The 15,201-nt window shown below is 27.6% G+C and overlaps 1 protein-coding gene across 1 annotated transcript; it reads right to left on the minus strand.

Moving 5' to 3' along the window:
* Nucleotides 1-7,620: 7,620 nt before the first annotated feature.
* LOC129892330 (protein SRG1-like) lies at nt 7,621-12,658 on the minus strand. The gene is made up of 4 exons (XM_055967900.1): nt 12,352-12,658; nt 11,987-12,234; nt 10,174-10,501; nt 7,621-8,103 (listed from the first exon to the last, which is right to left on the minus strand). Exons 1-4 carry the CDS (start codon nt 12,583-12,585, stop codon nt 7,855-7,857), a joined length of 1,059 nt encoding a protein of 352 aa, XP_055823875.1. The 5' UTR covers nt 12,586-12,658; the 3' UTR covers nt 7,621-7,854.
* Nucleotides 12,659-15,201: the final 2,543 nt, after the last annotated feature.

Here is a 15,201-nt window from a genome sequence, read left to right on the forward strand (position 1 = left end):
AAGTGAAACAATTGTAAATCTCTTTTCTCGCGGTGAAATTTGGAATCAGAGTTGTGCGTATGTTCTTTTGGCACCATTATGTAAATTTCACAAATAAACTGAAATTGGGTTTAGGGTAGGCTAAAAGGTAAATAAGGATTGAACCGACATCGTTTGAATAAGAAAAAAATAATTCTAAAATGTTACTACTAGTAACGTATTTCTAAAACGTTACTACTGATAACATATTCCTACTTTAACGCCGTCGCCCGTTATTTTTTTGTCCGTTGATTTTTTGAAATAAAATATGGCCTAGTCCGTTACTATCAACAACGTTTATACTAGTTTTGTAAAGTTTCAAAAAAGGTACTATTATTGTAAATTGATTTAAATAATAGCTTATTTTGGTCAAAAATTCGGTGTATCATGCATTTGATGATTTCGTATACTATCATCTACACTAGCCCCTTAAATTTATCCGTAAATTATAAATTGTTTCGATTTAGCATCTTTAACGCATAATAAAATCTTTATATTATATAATTTGGATTTAAAAATCTTGAGAAAATATTGTGTGTATTTTTTAAGGGGCTAATTACACCCGGTGGCCATTCGGCACTTTTGTTTATAATTAAATTGGCCATTGCATTGTGTCTTACCAAAAAAAATAGGCAATGAACAATTTAGTTGTAAATAAAAGTGTTGTTCGGCTATTTTCTTTCTTATTTAAAAATAAATTTTAAAAATTATTGTGCTATTTAAAAAAAATAGCTGATTTTATTTTATTTTTGCTCATTTTTTATTTTTATTGTTTTATAATTGTTTTACTTCTTTTGTGGAAAAAATGAAAATTTATGTTGTTTTATTTTTTTGTTTATTCTTTTATTTATTTAAGGTGGGAATATATTATAGTCAAATATACATCGATACATTACATCATTATTTATATAATTGATACATGATTATACACATTTATACAATATCAATGTATTAAATATACACTGCATAATTATTTATACATCATCTATACATGTTTATACATCATTTATACAATTTTGATACATGTTTATACAATATTTATACAATATCGATATATTACATACACACTGCATAATTATTTGTACATTATATATACATATTTATATACACATTTATACAATATCAATATATTACATATACACTACATAATTATTTATACATTATATATACATATTTATACACATTTATACAATACCGATATATTGCATATACACTATATAATTATTTGTACATTATATATACATATTTATACACATTTATACAATAATGATACATATTTACATACAATTTATACAATATCAATATATTACATATACACTACATAACTATTTATATATTATCGATACATTACATATACACTACACAACTATTTACAATATCGATACATTACCTATACACTACATAACTATTTACACAATATCAATACATTATAAATACACTACATAATTATTTATACAATATCAATACATTACATAGATACTACATAATTATTTATACAATATCGATTATTTACAGAACTATTTAAAAAAATTCGATATATTACTTATACACTACATAAGTGTTTGTATATTATATATATACATATTTTTACACCATTTATACAATATTGATAGGTGAAAAAAATTTCATGAAAAAAGTTTTGAAAAAAAAGGATATTTCTTATTTTAAAAATGCAGTAAAAAACAGCAAAATAATTTTTATTTTTTCTAAAAAAAAATCAACACTGTAAAGGAAAAAAGAAAAAAGAAAAGGTAAGAAAGCAAAAAAGGCCTAATGGCCTTGGGCCGAATTGAGCCTTGTAGTGTTCAACAAAAAAGGTCTAATCGTCTTCGGCCGAATTGAGTCATGTAGTGTTCAACCCATTTTTTGGCTATTTTTTGTGTAAACTGAAACATGACTATATTTTTTGCAAATTAATAACTTTTTGGTACATATATGAAAGTAGCCCCTTTTTAAGTGTCTAATAGAGTCCGTTTGTATTGGCTTATAAGTTGTTGACAAACAACTTATAAGTTGTTTTCAACTTTTATTAGTGTTTGGATGGTCAACTTAAAACTATTTTGTATTTAAAATAAGCCCAAAAAAATAATTAGGCAAACGGTTTAGCTTACCTAAAACAGTTTATAAGCTGAAAGCAGCTTATAAGCCAAAAAAAATAAGTTGGGCTATAAGTAGTTTTGTATAAGCTAATCCAAACAGACAATTACATAGATAAGTTAATCACTTAAAAATAAAACTAATTACAGAAATATACAATTACCTAACTTACATTGCAAAAATATAGCTCAAAACTTATATTACAAATCTTTAGCCGAAGTCACAATGCGATATACAACATTACACATACAGTGTACAATTGTTTTTAATTTTTCTTTTACAAAAAATATTTTAAAACTTGATATAAACTAGTAAACATCCAATATACTATAGTATATAAAATTATAAGAGATATTTATACACCAATACATTAATATATAAAAAAAACATACTTCGTTTTCTCTCTTGTACCCAAGCATTAGATTCATTCAAAGTATCTCAAAACCACACCAAATCACTCAAGATTTCATATTTAGGCTCCTCAATACGTAATCAATCTTTTGCAATAGTAATCACTCAAAATAGAGCTTATTTGCAGAAATTCGTTTTTCAAAGTTTGAAGCTTTGAGCTTCAGTAATAGGTGGCTATAGCTTCCACAATATCAATAGTAGTTCGTAGTAACTCCAATAATAGAGATAAAACAATGACTTAATATGTAAATTTCTTCAAAATCGAGGGAGAAAATTACTTCTAAATATACCTGGAAGAAAAAGAAACTACATAAAATGAAAGGCAAAATCGACACCAATAATGGCTGAAGAGAAAAGTCTTCTATTTATATATTTTTTTTGTGAAAAAACTAAGCCTATGCCCTATAAAGGAAAAATAATTACAGACAACTACCTCTTTACAATTTATACCCCCAAAGCATGCGACTCGCGACTTTCTTTCCTTCCCCCAAACCAGGAGACCTTCATGATACCATCGCAGTATCAATATACTGACATGGTATCATTGAACTTTACTTCAGTCTGTAATGATAGCACCATAGTATATCTATATACTGTCATGGTATCATTATTATCTATTTCAATCCTTCAGCGACATCTCCATGATACCATCATATACTGACATGGTATCATTAAGAATTATTTCATATAATAAGTAACACTCTTCAAATTATGTATGATATCATCATAGTATGTGAATACATTATTGTGGTAGTACTAAGATTTCATTCATTCATTGACAAAACTAGTCGTTCAATAATGATATCATAATAATATATTCATATACTGCTATAGTATTATTAAGATTTTCCACATTTATTCATATACAACTAAGTCAATGCTATATATATATAATAGCATGATATTATTGATTAATGAGCAGTCTTTCAAGTGAGAAATTCATAATTTCTCAATGATGCCATCAGATAATATCATAGATAATAACATGGTATCATTCACCAATGAGCAGTCTTTCGATATTATATGAATGATACTATCGCAACATATTCATATATTATCATGATATTAAAAATTCTTAATGAGACGCTTTTAAAATCCTCAATGATACCATAACAATATATTGCATATGTTATGGTATCATTAAAGAACCAAACAATTAAAAAAAATTGCACAAATACCGAATGATATCATCATAGTATATATATATTGTGATGGTATCATAAACACAAATTGGACCTAGTCTAAAGGGGTATCTCGGGTATATATTTGGAGCAAAGAGGATATTTATTGAAATTATTTTAGGATGAGGCAATTTTGAATAATTACTTTCAATCTAGGTCTATTTTATGTATTCCACCCCGCCCCCTCTTTTTTTTAAAAAAAATAATTTTGAACCAGGGATCCCTTTTATTCATAAAATAAAAAGTCTGTTGGACTAAAAAATGAGCCCAATAAACTAAAGTTCAACAACAAAATCAAAATAAAGGTCATGAAAACCGGCTAATAAAAGACCGACTTCAGAAGAATTAGAAGTCTTCTATGTATGAGTATGTACTGGAAAGGAAAACGAGAAGAGGAAGAATGAAAAAAGCAACTGAAATAAATGGTAAAATATTTGTAAACTTTACCTAAATCCCATAATGGAAAAGTCTAATTACTATACATCCCTCATCGTACCAAAATTACCCGATTTCCCCTTTTTTCAGTTTGCTGATACATTAGTTATGTAACTGATACATCAACTTTAGCTGTAGAGTAGTTAATGCAGATCATCTATTTATGGATAATATCTTAATATAAGATATGATTGGTTCTTTAAATCAACTACTGATCTAATTAATGGGATTAATTGGTTAAAAAAGCAACGGTGTGTACATGAAGATTCAAGCCAAAAAACAGAGCATCAATTCAAACCAAAGTCAATTTCAATTTTTTTTCAGTTTTACTGATACATTAGTTATGTATCTGATATATCATTTTTAGCTGTAGAATAGTTAATGCATATCAGCTATTTATGGATAGTATCTTAATATAAGATATAATTGGTTCTTTAAATGAATTAATGATCTAATTAATGAGATTAATTTGTTAAAAAAGCAACGGTTATGTTCATGAAGATTCAAGCCAAAAAACAGAGCATCGTCTCCAATGAAAAAAATAGAGCATCAATTCAAACAAAAGTTGATTTAGACTTTGTTTTCAGTTTTGCTGATACATAAGTTATGTATCTGATACATCAACTTTAGCTGTAGAATAGTTAATGCACATCAGCTATTTATGTATAGTAGATTGAGATAAGGTATGATTGGCTCTTTAAATCAATTACTGATCTAATTAATAGGATTAATTGATTAAAAAAGACAACAGTTATGTACATGAAGTTTCAAGTAAAAAAACAGAGCATCAATTATGTACTGCAGGTTTTTGATACATCAGTTATGTATAAACTGTAATTAGAGACTGATACATCAATTCTGATACATCAGATCTGTAGTTGATACATTAGTTGTGATACATATGTGTGAAGTTTATTTCCTGTAGTTTTTTGATACATTAGTTAGGTATAACCTGTGCTAATTAAATACTGATACACCAGTTCTGTAGTTGATACATAAGTTTTGATATATATATATGTGAATTTTATTTTCTGCGAGTTTTTGATACATCGGTTAGGTATAACATATGTTAATTAAATATTGATACATCAGTTATCATACATCAATTCTACAGTTGATACATAAGTTCTGATACATATATGTGAAGTTTATTTCATGCAGGTTGTTGATTAATTAGTTAGGTATAACATGTTCTAATTATATACTGATACATCAGTATGGATACATTAGTTGTGTAGTTGATACATAAGTACTAATACATATATGTGAAGTTTATTTCCTGCGGGTTGTTGATTCATCAGTTAGGTATAACATGTGTTAATTAAATACTGATACATCAGTTATGATACATCAGTTCTACAGTTGATACATAAGTTCTGATACATATATGTGAAGTTTATTTCCTGCAGGTTGTTGATTAATCAGTTAGGCATAACATGTTCTAATTATATATTGATACATCAGTATAGATACATTAGTTGTGTAGTTGATACATAAGTACTGATACATATATGTGAAGTTTAATTATTACATATATGTGATACAAAAGTATATGTATCAGATTCATTAAAAAATGGTAAATGTCATTGTGATACGTAAGCAAGATGCTCCGGGCAGTCAAGTTTGATACATTAGAATATGATACATAAACTTTGATTTTATATTCGAATTTGATAGATGAGAAAAACATATAAATCTTTTCAATTGATATATGGAAAGATTAGTACATTTCAGTTGCTTACTGATTCTGATACATTACAGTTAATGTATTAGATACATTAAAACAGCAGATACATCTAGAATGTTTACTATTACAAAAAAATGGTTATAATCTTCTTGATTACGTACTTCATTCCCTGCATTGACATACAAAATGGTTAAATACAATTTGAACTTTATACATAAATACGATGTATCAGACGCATTAAAATATTTGATACATGAGAATCTGATACATACAGAAGATGTATCAAAAGCAGTAAAGCTTCATAAATTATAATCTGATACATAAATGTAGATGTATCAGAATCATTAAAACTTGATACAATAGAAACTGACACTTAAACACGATGTATCAGAAGTAGTAAATCTCGCGAAAAATGACATTTAAAAAACACTATGTATCAGAAGCGTTAACGCTTGATACATGAGAATCTGATACATAAACAATATGTATCAGAATCAAAAAACCTTCATAAAAACGGCATTAAAAAAAACTTAATTGAACTCATACCTTTGGGAGATTAGGGCGTGTTGTAACCTCTTCAATCTTGTTGTCTAGTTCTTTGGGTGAATGATTAACTGGAGTTTTCGACTTTAATTTTTCACGTAGCTTATCCATCACTGCTCGATCGTTACGTTGTTTGGATGTAACCTCGTCGTAACCTTTCCAAGATGCATCAGAACCAGGTGAAATAAGAATTTCTTAATTTTTATTCAACTGTGTGAGATCATGAACGGATTTCATATGTATCATTGAAGATATGAGTTAAAAAAAATAGAAAGATTTACAGAAGAAAGCAAAGGATACCAATTTTAGAAGATTTTTCAAAGATTTACAGAAAAAATCAAACGATACAAATTTTAGGAGAAATCAGATTGAATGAGGATGAAGTGAGATTCCAGATAAGGAAAATCTTAAATATACCTTAGTTAGAACCTTGAAATTGAGTAACAGATGTACTCAGAAATTCAAAATATCAAAAACTGATGAAGAGGAGCGAATTTAGGCGAGGATTTAGGGAGGAAGAGTAATATATCAGTGAGGGAGAGAGAGTTAAAGGAAAAAGAGAGATTTTGAATATTTTTTGGTATAATAGGAAATACAAGTATATATGATATTAGAATATATGTAAAAGGATAATTTTTTCAAAATATTTTCCTAAAACTAAATGGGCTAATAGGCCTCTAGCTGAAAAGTAACACTTTTTTCTTTGTTATTGGGCCATATTTGGTAGAAACTTAAAGGAAATCTTATAAAAATTTCATTTGTTTAAGAATTAATTACTTATATATACGTTAGTTCGTAATATTATGAATCTTATCAATTTTGTTATGTCCAAATACATGTATTTCAACATACATGAGGTTAAAATTAGGTGTAATATTTCTTAGATACATTGTATCCAAGTGAATTTGCCTGTATTTGGGATGCATTGACAAATCTCGTTCGCCACTTTCCTATGTATTTGGTATCCCAGATACATGTGAATCACACCAGATATATATAGAGACATGTATCTAATATGTATCTAGTATGTTCCGCATGTATCTGGAATACATGACTATCTCGCTCGTCTCTCTCCCTATTTTAGTGTATTTGATAGCAAAAATATATGTATCTAGGTGTATTATCCTCGCTATACAGTATGAAACTCTTGATTATTGGTAAGATACTTAATTATTTGAAAGTGATTAAGAGGATTTACCACGTCCCTAAACTTCCTCTGAAAGTGAAGATGCAGAAAGGTGTGGGGAAGTTAGTATTCCTTAATTGCTTCTAATCTGCATATAACACAAAACGTTCGAGGCACAATTTTACTCTCTAACTGATTTTCTCCATAAGCAAAAACACAAAAATTAGGACATTTAGTAGTTGAAATGCATCACCATAAAACATCACAAAATGATACTTGAGAACATTATAAAAGAAAATGTGTTACATAAAATTGTTGACTTGCCATGGACATAAGGGGAAATTTGTTGCAATTATTCATTGAGAAGGTGAAATTCTGAGAGTGTCAATGGCTATTTGGCCACTATGGAAGGAATTGAAATTGATGGCAGCATAGTTTTTAACTTTTCTGAACATTTGGGGCCTTTCTGAATTTATTAATCCTTGGAGGGGCTCTATCTCTTTCTCATAATCTGGGGAATAGAACACTGCTACACTTATCCTTTCTTCTTCTGAATTTGCTGCCACCCTATGAATTGGGCTCTTGAAAATTCCATTACTCATTATCTACACATAAAAATAAATTAATTATTAGAAAAACAACACCAATAAGCTAATTATATGCTCTCATTTTTAATTTTAATTGTTATTATAGTTTTTTTATATGTTCATTAAAAAGAAAATACAAGATATATCTTATTTATTTACCTTATTTAATAAAGAAAAAAGGGCCAACAATATCCTTAACCTATTGAAAATTAGTCAAAAATACTCTACTTCCACCTTTTGGTCTAAAAATACCCTTCATCTTTGTTTTTGACTTAAAAATACCCCTCCTTCCATCTTTTGGTCTAAAGATACTTTCAAACCAAATTTAATTAAATTGAATTCTTTTACTAATTAGTTAATTTTTTTTATTTGTTTCAAAACAAAAAAAATATTTATTCAAAATTTTTAATATTAGCTCTCCTCAAAATATTTAAGTCTAAAAAATAAAATAAAGAATTTATTGTCTAAATATGAAGAATAAAATTCTTATTCTTATTATTAAAATAACGCAATCAAATTCTTAAAATTTAACTTTTAAAATCGTAAATTTTTCTTTAATAATGATTTTCCTCTGACTTTTCCACATCTTTCAGCACTTATAATTTGTTGAAAATTTATTTTTGTCCTGCAATTTGATTTCCCTCTCTCCAAACCCAATTTGGCAAATTGGATTGTTTTCGAAATCACTTTGGGTTTAACATTTGAATTGATTTGAGAGAGGGAAAGAGAGGTAAAGGTTTAATTTTGAATTTTAGGACGAAGGATATTTACATTCAAAGTTGGGTTAAACAAAAAAATAAGATGTCGTTTTATATTGGTCATGAGCCTCCAAATATTTGTCTTTTAGGTGTATAACCCCTTTTTCATGAAAGTTTGTTTTTTGGAGATGGGAAAATAGTGTTTTGTCTTGTCTTTTTTTTTTCCCGCTTTTGTTTATATATAAAATTTTATTGTGTAGTTTTAATAACATGAGTAAGAATTTTAAGAAATTTATTCTTCATTTTACACATTAAATTTTTTATTTTATTTTACGTTATACTTAAATATATTGGGATGAGCTAATATGAAGAATTTGAATAAATAAAAAATTATATTTTAGAACAAATAAAAAAATTAACTAATTAGTATAAGAATTCATTCAATTAAATTTGGTTTGAGAGTAAATTTTAGATCAAAAGATGGAATGATATCCATCTTTGAACAAAAAATAAAAGTAACGTATTTTTAGATCAAAAGGTGGAAGGGAGAGGGGTATTTTTGAGCCATTGCCAATAGGTTAGAGATATTCTTGGACCAAAAGATGAAAAAAATATATTTTTAAACTAATATATTAGGGGTATTTTTGACCCTTTATCCTTTAAGAATTATTGATTGATTTTTTCTCTTACATATTAAGATGTAATTAGAAATAATCATCGTTTTTAAATTGAATTCTAAAAGGACAATTATTTTGAGATAAATTTTTTAAGCTAAAACAACCGTTAAAATAAGAAATCATCAACAAACTTCAAGTCTTCACCGTATGGGGCCCGAGAACTTGGAATATACATATGATCCAGTAAGTTTGATTTTTCCAATATCGAATATTTCTCTTTTATCATTTCATATGAATTTTCATTTTTTTATTCTCTTTGTGCTTCGAACTCTTCATCTTTTAAATTTGAGGAGGAGGTACTTACCATTTAACCAATCTCTCTTATTTCAAAAATTGATTAAAGGACAGTTTGTTGTACTAAAATTTTCGTTATGCGCAGGATTCGAAAAATGGCTTATTAAACCTAATTGACATATAATAAAAATGAAAAAAAAAACAAAACAACACCATAACTCAAAAGAATAGTCAACTCTTTTATTTTTTTTAACTTGATTTCTACATATTTTGAAAGGATTCTTGTCTACCCCTTATAGACAAAACAACTCGTAGATTGATAATGTAAAATAGTTTATGTATCAATATATTTTAATCTGTTACATCATATATATGAACTTTTTATAAATATTTTTCAAGTTATTAATTCTACTTTTTATCGAAATTTATTATAACAATTTTCTTAATGTGATTTGATAGCGTAAAAATAAGATACTTACCTCGAGTTGATCGCCAACATTGATTAATAAAGCATGGGGTATTGTAGGAACTCCATACCATTTACCATCTTTTAAAACTTGAAGGCCCTCAACTTCTTTATCTTGTAGAAGAGTAGTGATTATTGATGCATCTGAATGAGCTTTAACTCCCAAGATTTTATCTGGTTTTGGGCATTTAGGGTACAAGTTAAATCTGGCTTGTACCAATGTTTTTTCTCCAATCTCTTTTGAGAAAGTATACTCCTCCAAATTTTGTGATTTGGAAAGTATCTTTAATAAAGTTTCTGTTAATAGTATCACCTTCTTGCAATATTCTTGAAACATATCCCTATAATAAAATATATAAAAAAAATATTAGGAAGGTTCCATCAATTTTTAGAAATTGAATTATAAATAAAAAATAGACAAAAAAAAGAAGGGAAGTTACACTTCAAAAAATGTACCGAACTTTAGAAATATATCATAAATAGCAAAAACTATAACTCTAAATATGAGTTCATGCTAAATTCTTTTCTTTTTAACAATCTACCAATAAATGAAGTTTGTTAAATATTTGAGAGAGACCTAAAATGTTCGTGTCTAACAAATTTAAAGGACAAGTGCTCAATAGTATTATTACAAGGAAATACTTTGAATCTACCCCAGATATGACATATTATTTTTGTTATTTTCTTGGCTATTTATCATTTGTTGTAGAGAAAAGGATTAAAAATATTTTTGAATTTTTGAAATAGGCTAATTTTGTCCTTTGTTATGTTTTTACTCAAAAATATTTTTGTTATTCGTCAACTAATTCAAAATTGCTCAACTAACTTAATATTTCAAAAACACCCTGCTGCAAAAGGGGGTATTAATTTTACCCTTAAACTATTCAATATTTCCCAATTTACCCCTTCTTTATTTTTTTTATTGACAATTTAGTCATTAGGTATGAGTTATTATTTCTGAACATGAAATTATATACCTTTCTTTAAATAACTTTTTTTTACATTAATATGGATGTATTTATTTTACTAACTCTAAGAATATATGATAAAATAAATCAAATTGATTCATACCTTGGCATATTGTATTATTTGTGATAACTTTAAGTCATCCTAATTTCAATCAAGGGTATAATAATTTTGAAAGGAAATATTAGAATAAATATTTAAGTGAAAAATTAAAGTTAACTCATTTCAAATAATTCAAAGGCGAAATTGACTTATTTTCCCTTGTTTTGGAGTAAAATTAAAGTTAACTCATTTCAAATAATTTTGAAATGAAATATTAGAATAAATATCCAAGTGATATCACTTTCCACTTTTACTCTTTTAGTAATTGTCAAACTATTCTAGAAAATAAAAATAATTCAAAGTAAAAAATCATATATATAAGTAATTAACTCTCTTCAACTTATCACCTAGAAAATGTAAATGAAGGGCAGGAATGAAAAAAAATTCAAACATTTATTTTGAACTTTAAACAATTCACTTATTTTGAATTATAAAAAATTCAAAAAAATTAAGTTAATATGCAATAGAGGGAGTAGTAATAAGAAGGTTATTCTTTTAGCTATAGGTTAATTTGATAGCATTTTTGAACTAGTTGACTAAACGGCGAGAATATTTTTAAGCAAAAAAAAATGGTATCTGAGGATAAAATTGACGTATTTTAAATAGTTTAGGAGAATTTTTTTTATCCTTGCTCTTTGTTTTATGTTACCAATCAAAATTATTAGATAGAATTACCTGCAATTAGTTTTTAACTAACCTGATTATATATATTTAATTATCAGATCAAAAAATTAAACTCATAAAGATATTAGAGATACCTAAAATTAGGAGGATTTTGGGGCCAAAGTTGAAGATTTCTGTAATCTTGGGGGTAAACTGTCAAAAATAATCTATCACACCAATCTAAAACTTGTCCTTCTACAATAATTGGGTCACTCCCATATCCTTCAAATCCATCAGCAGCTCTACCATATTTTTGCTTCTCTTCCATTGATAGACAAAAGAATTTTTTGGTGATGTTACGTATTTCCTCCAAATATGAACTTGACATCCCATGACCTATTACCTAATAAATAAAACCCCAATAAAAAACAGAACAAAAACAACAACAACATATTCAATATAATTTTATAAATGAGGTCTCAACAAGGTGGTATATATAACAAAGGAAATTAAATTAGACCTGAAAAACACCCCAAGAGGTGAGAGCAAATAGCAATTTGTTGATTTCATTCGTGTAAGCTTTAGAATTGGGATCCAATGAAAGCAAATTCAGATCGATGATCGGAATTTGGATTGATGAAACAGAGCCTAAGTTGCCTGCAAAAGTAGTGTCCTTAACAAAAAATTGGGATGGAGGTTCTTCTCCTTTGGCAGAAATTTCTTGAATACGTTTTGGTGGTCCAACAATCGTCATCAAGTAACTCTTTAATTAGAAAGCTTTAGCAATAATACAGTTGGGAATTTGTTGTGAGGTTCACATATGAGTTGCAATGTGTAGCACTTATAGTGACGCTTCATTTAGATGTTTAAAATATTACTAGTATTAATTTGGGACGGCATTCTCCACAATTTGAATAATTAATTAATTCACTTTTTTAATTTATATACTATTCTTTTTGAAAGGCATAGTAAGGATTTTGAGATTTATAGGCGCATTATTTTAAAGAAGTGTGTTTAAGATTTTTATTCATAGGGTTAATGTTACAATTATGAAAATCTATGTTCAAAATAATTTTTTGTTGTTGTAATTTTAGTAATTTTCACATATGTATTTATTCTCCATTTTGAAAATATTGGGATAGGTTAAACCAATTGACTATATGCTACATCTTCGATGGCTGCTAATTATAAATTTTTAATATAGATGTTGGATTTAATTATATAAAATTTAGTGACGATAACAAAAGGCGAATAGGAGTTATACAATATATGAATATATCCGACTTAGGAATTTTGAAAGAATAAACTAAAAAAAAAAGGGAAACTTACATAAATATACTAAAGTAAGAAAATATTTACCATTTATAGCAATAATATTTTTTTTCACTCCCATGGGTTGATCCAATTCCAAAAAAAAAAAAGAGATCGACGTGAATGGACTTTTTCTAGGAAAAAAAGGAGGAAAAATCAATATAACGTAGATTTGAAACCTCAATTTCATTTATAGGGGTGCACCCAATAAATTTTATAATTAAGTTAAATAACGATATGACATGATCCCGCACAAGAAATAAAACAGGTTAAATATTTAACTATGAGAAGTGTGGTTTTGAATTATTTTTGTTGTTGCTACAAAGTCATAGTTGATTCCTTCCTTCGTCTTATTTTGCTACTAAAATAAAATACTTCTATGAGAATAACAACTCAATTGATTCCTCCAAGCGTTAATATTCTTCTTCTGTCTCTTTTGGTATGAGAAGAAAACAAAATGTGTTTATTCGTATTGCTCATTAAAATGATTCCTTCCCACACTAATCTATTTGTTAGAAGCAAAATAGACCCTAAATAAGGTCTTTTAAGGTATTATTTTTTCTTCAATATTTTATGTATGTCTTTTAATTTTGGTTGTCCGATAAGAATTTTGATAGCAAATAATAATGGAATTGGGTTTGACGAAAAGAAGAGTCAATTCCTCCTCCAATGATCATCTCACTTGTAGAGATATCTCGCTAAAGTAATTTTTAATTATTTTTTTTATAATATGGTCATCAAGTTATGATCGTATTTCTAACAAAGTAAAACTTACGGTTTTTTTTTTAAAATGGAACTTTACATGCCATCTTTTAAGGATCCATTTTTTAGACACATGAATATCCCTTAACCCATTCTATAAAACCCATTTGACCCATTTTGAACTTTGTAATGTTTAGACACAATACCACTGATGGCACGAACTTAGGGGCCGTTTGGTTGCTGGTTAGAGTTATGCATGTATTATTTATGTATGTATTAGTAATATATGTATTAGTTATGTAGTTATTACTAATGTAGGCATTAGTAATGCAAGGTTTAGTTATGCAGGGTTTATTTATGCAGGGTTTAGTTATGCAAGATTTATTTATATTGATTTGTTAGGTTAAAAATTAATAAACATTCTATTGAGCTCATTTTCATTCCAATACAAGTGGTAATTAAGTTAAAATGAGATTAGAACAAGTAGTAATTAATTACCAGATTAGAACAAGTAGTAATTATTTACCAGATTTAAATACTGTTTAATGCAAGACCATACTGAATAAACATGGATATAAAATACAACAGATGCTACGAATAATATGTTCCCAAAGATTGAATCTTCCCTCATCTTTTTTTAATATAGTACGTGACTTAAGAAGGTGTTTGGTCCTAATTTTATGTTGTTCTTTTACCGTCTAATTTACTGGACTAACAAGAATTTACACACTATGCATGTGAATTTTGGAAATTACGTTCTCATTTTTGTTGGTTTTTCAAAAGTAATCAATCTGGTTAAATAAGCAATTGAGATTTGAGAAGCAACATTTTGGTACTATAACTGAGTTTTAATTCCTTTCAACACTCTGTTTTGCTCCTTAATGGAGTAAAAAGTTAATTACAAGATTAAGCTTGTTGCGGAGGCAAGCTCGATGGAGAGGTCGGAGAGCTGGTAAGCGAGAAGGCCGTAAAGACGGCGGGGAAGTAGAAAGAAGTACAGCCGAGTGAAAGTGAGAGATTTCATCGCCGGAGTTAAGAGAGCGGCGATGGCATCATCTTCAGCTGGAGCATCATCTTCATCGTCAATTTGTATTTTTATTCAGTTATTAGTTATTCAGGTATAAATTTGTAAGCGACTAAGTTTTGTTCTTGAAATATAGTGATCTAGAAAGGAAAAATAGCAAGCAAATAATAATATTTATATTTGAATATGTGCGAAGGTTACAATCTTTATGAAATCTTAAGAAAGAAAGATGTAATCCCCTAATTCTCCTCTTCACGATTATCAATTCAAGAGTCTTACTTTGTTCTTGATTTGATGGAATACTTGCGGCTCAACACTTGGAGATGATGACTT

Source organism: Solanum dulcamara, chromosome 6, assembly GCF_947179165.1.
Source record: "Solanum dulcamara chromosome 6, daSolDulc1.2, whole genome shotgun sequence".
Classification (NCBI taxonomy): Eukaryota; Viridiplantae; Streptophyta; class Magnoliopsida; order Solanales; family Solanaceae; genus Solanum; species Solanum dulcamara.

Excerpts from the sequence above, each read along its gene's own strand:
- LOC129892330 (XM_055967900.1), bottom strand. The coding sequence starts at position 12,585 with ATGACGATTGTTGGACCACCAAAACGTATTCAAGAAATTTCTGCCAAA. Across the intron at positions 12,235-12,351 it reads CCTCTTGGGGTGTTTTTCAG|GTAATAGGTCATGGGATGTC; the intron begins GTCTAATTTAAT and ends TTTATTTATTAG. Across the intron at positions 8,104-10,173 it reads ATGTTGGCGATCAACTCGAG|ATAATGAGTAATGGAATTTT; the intron begins GTAAGTATCTTA and ends TTTTATGTGTAG.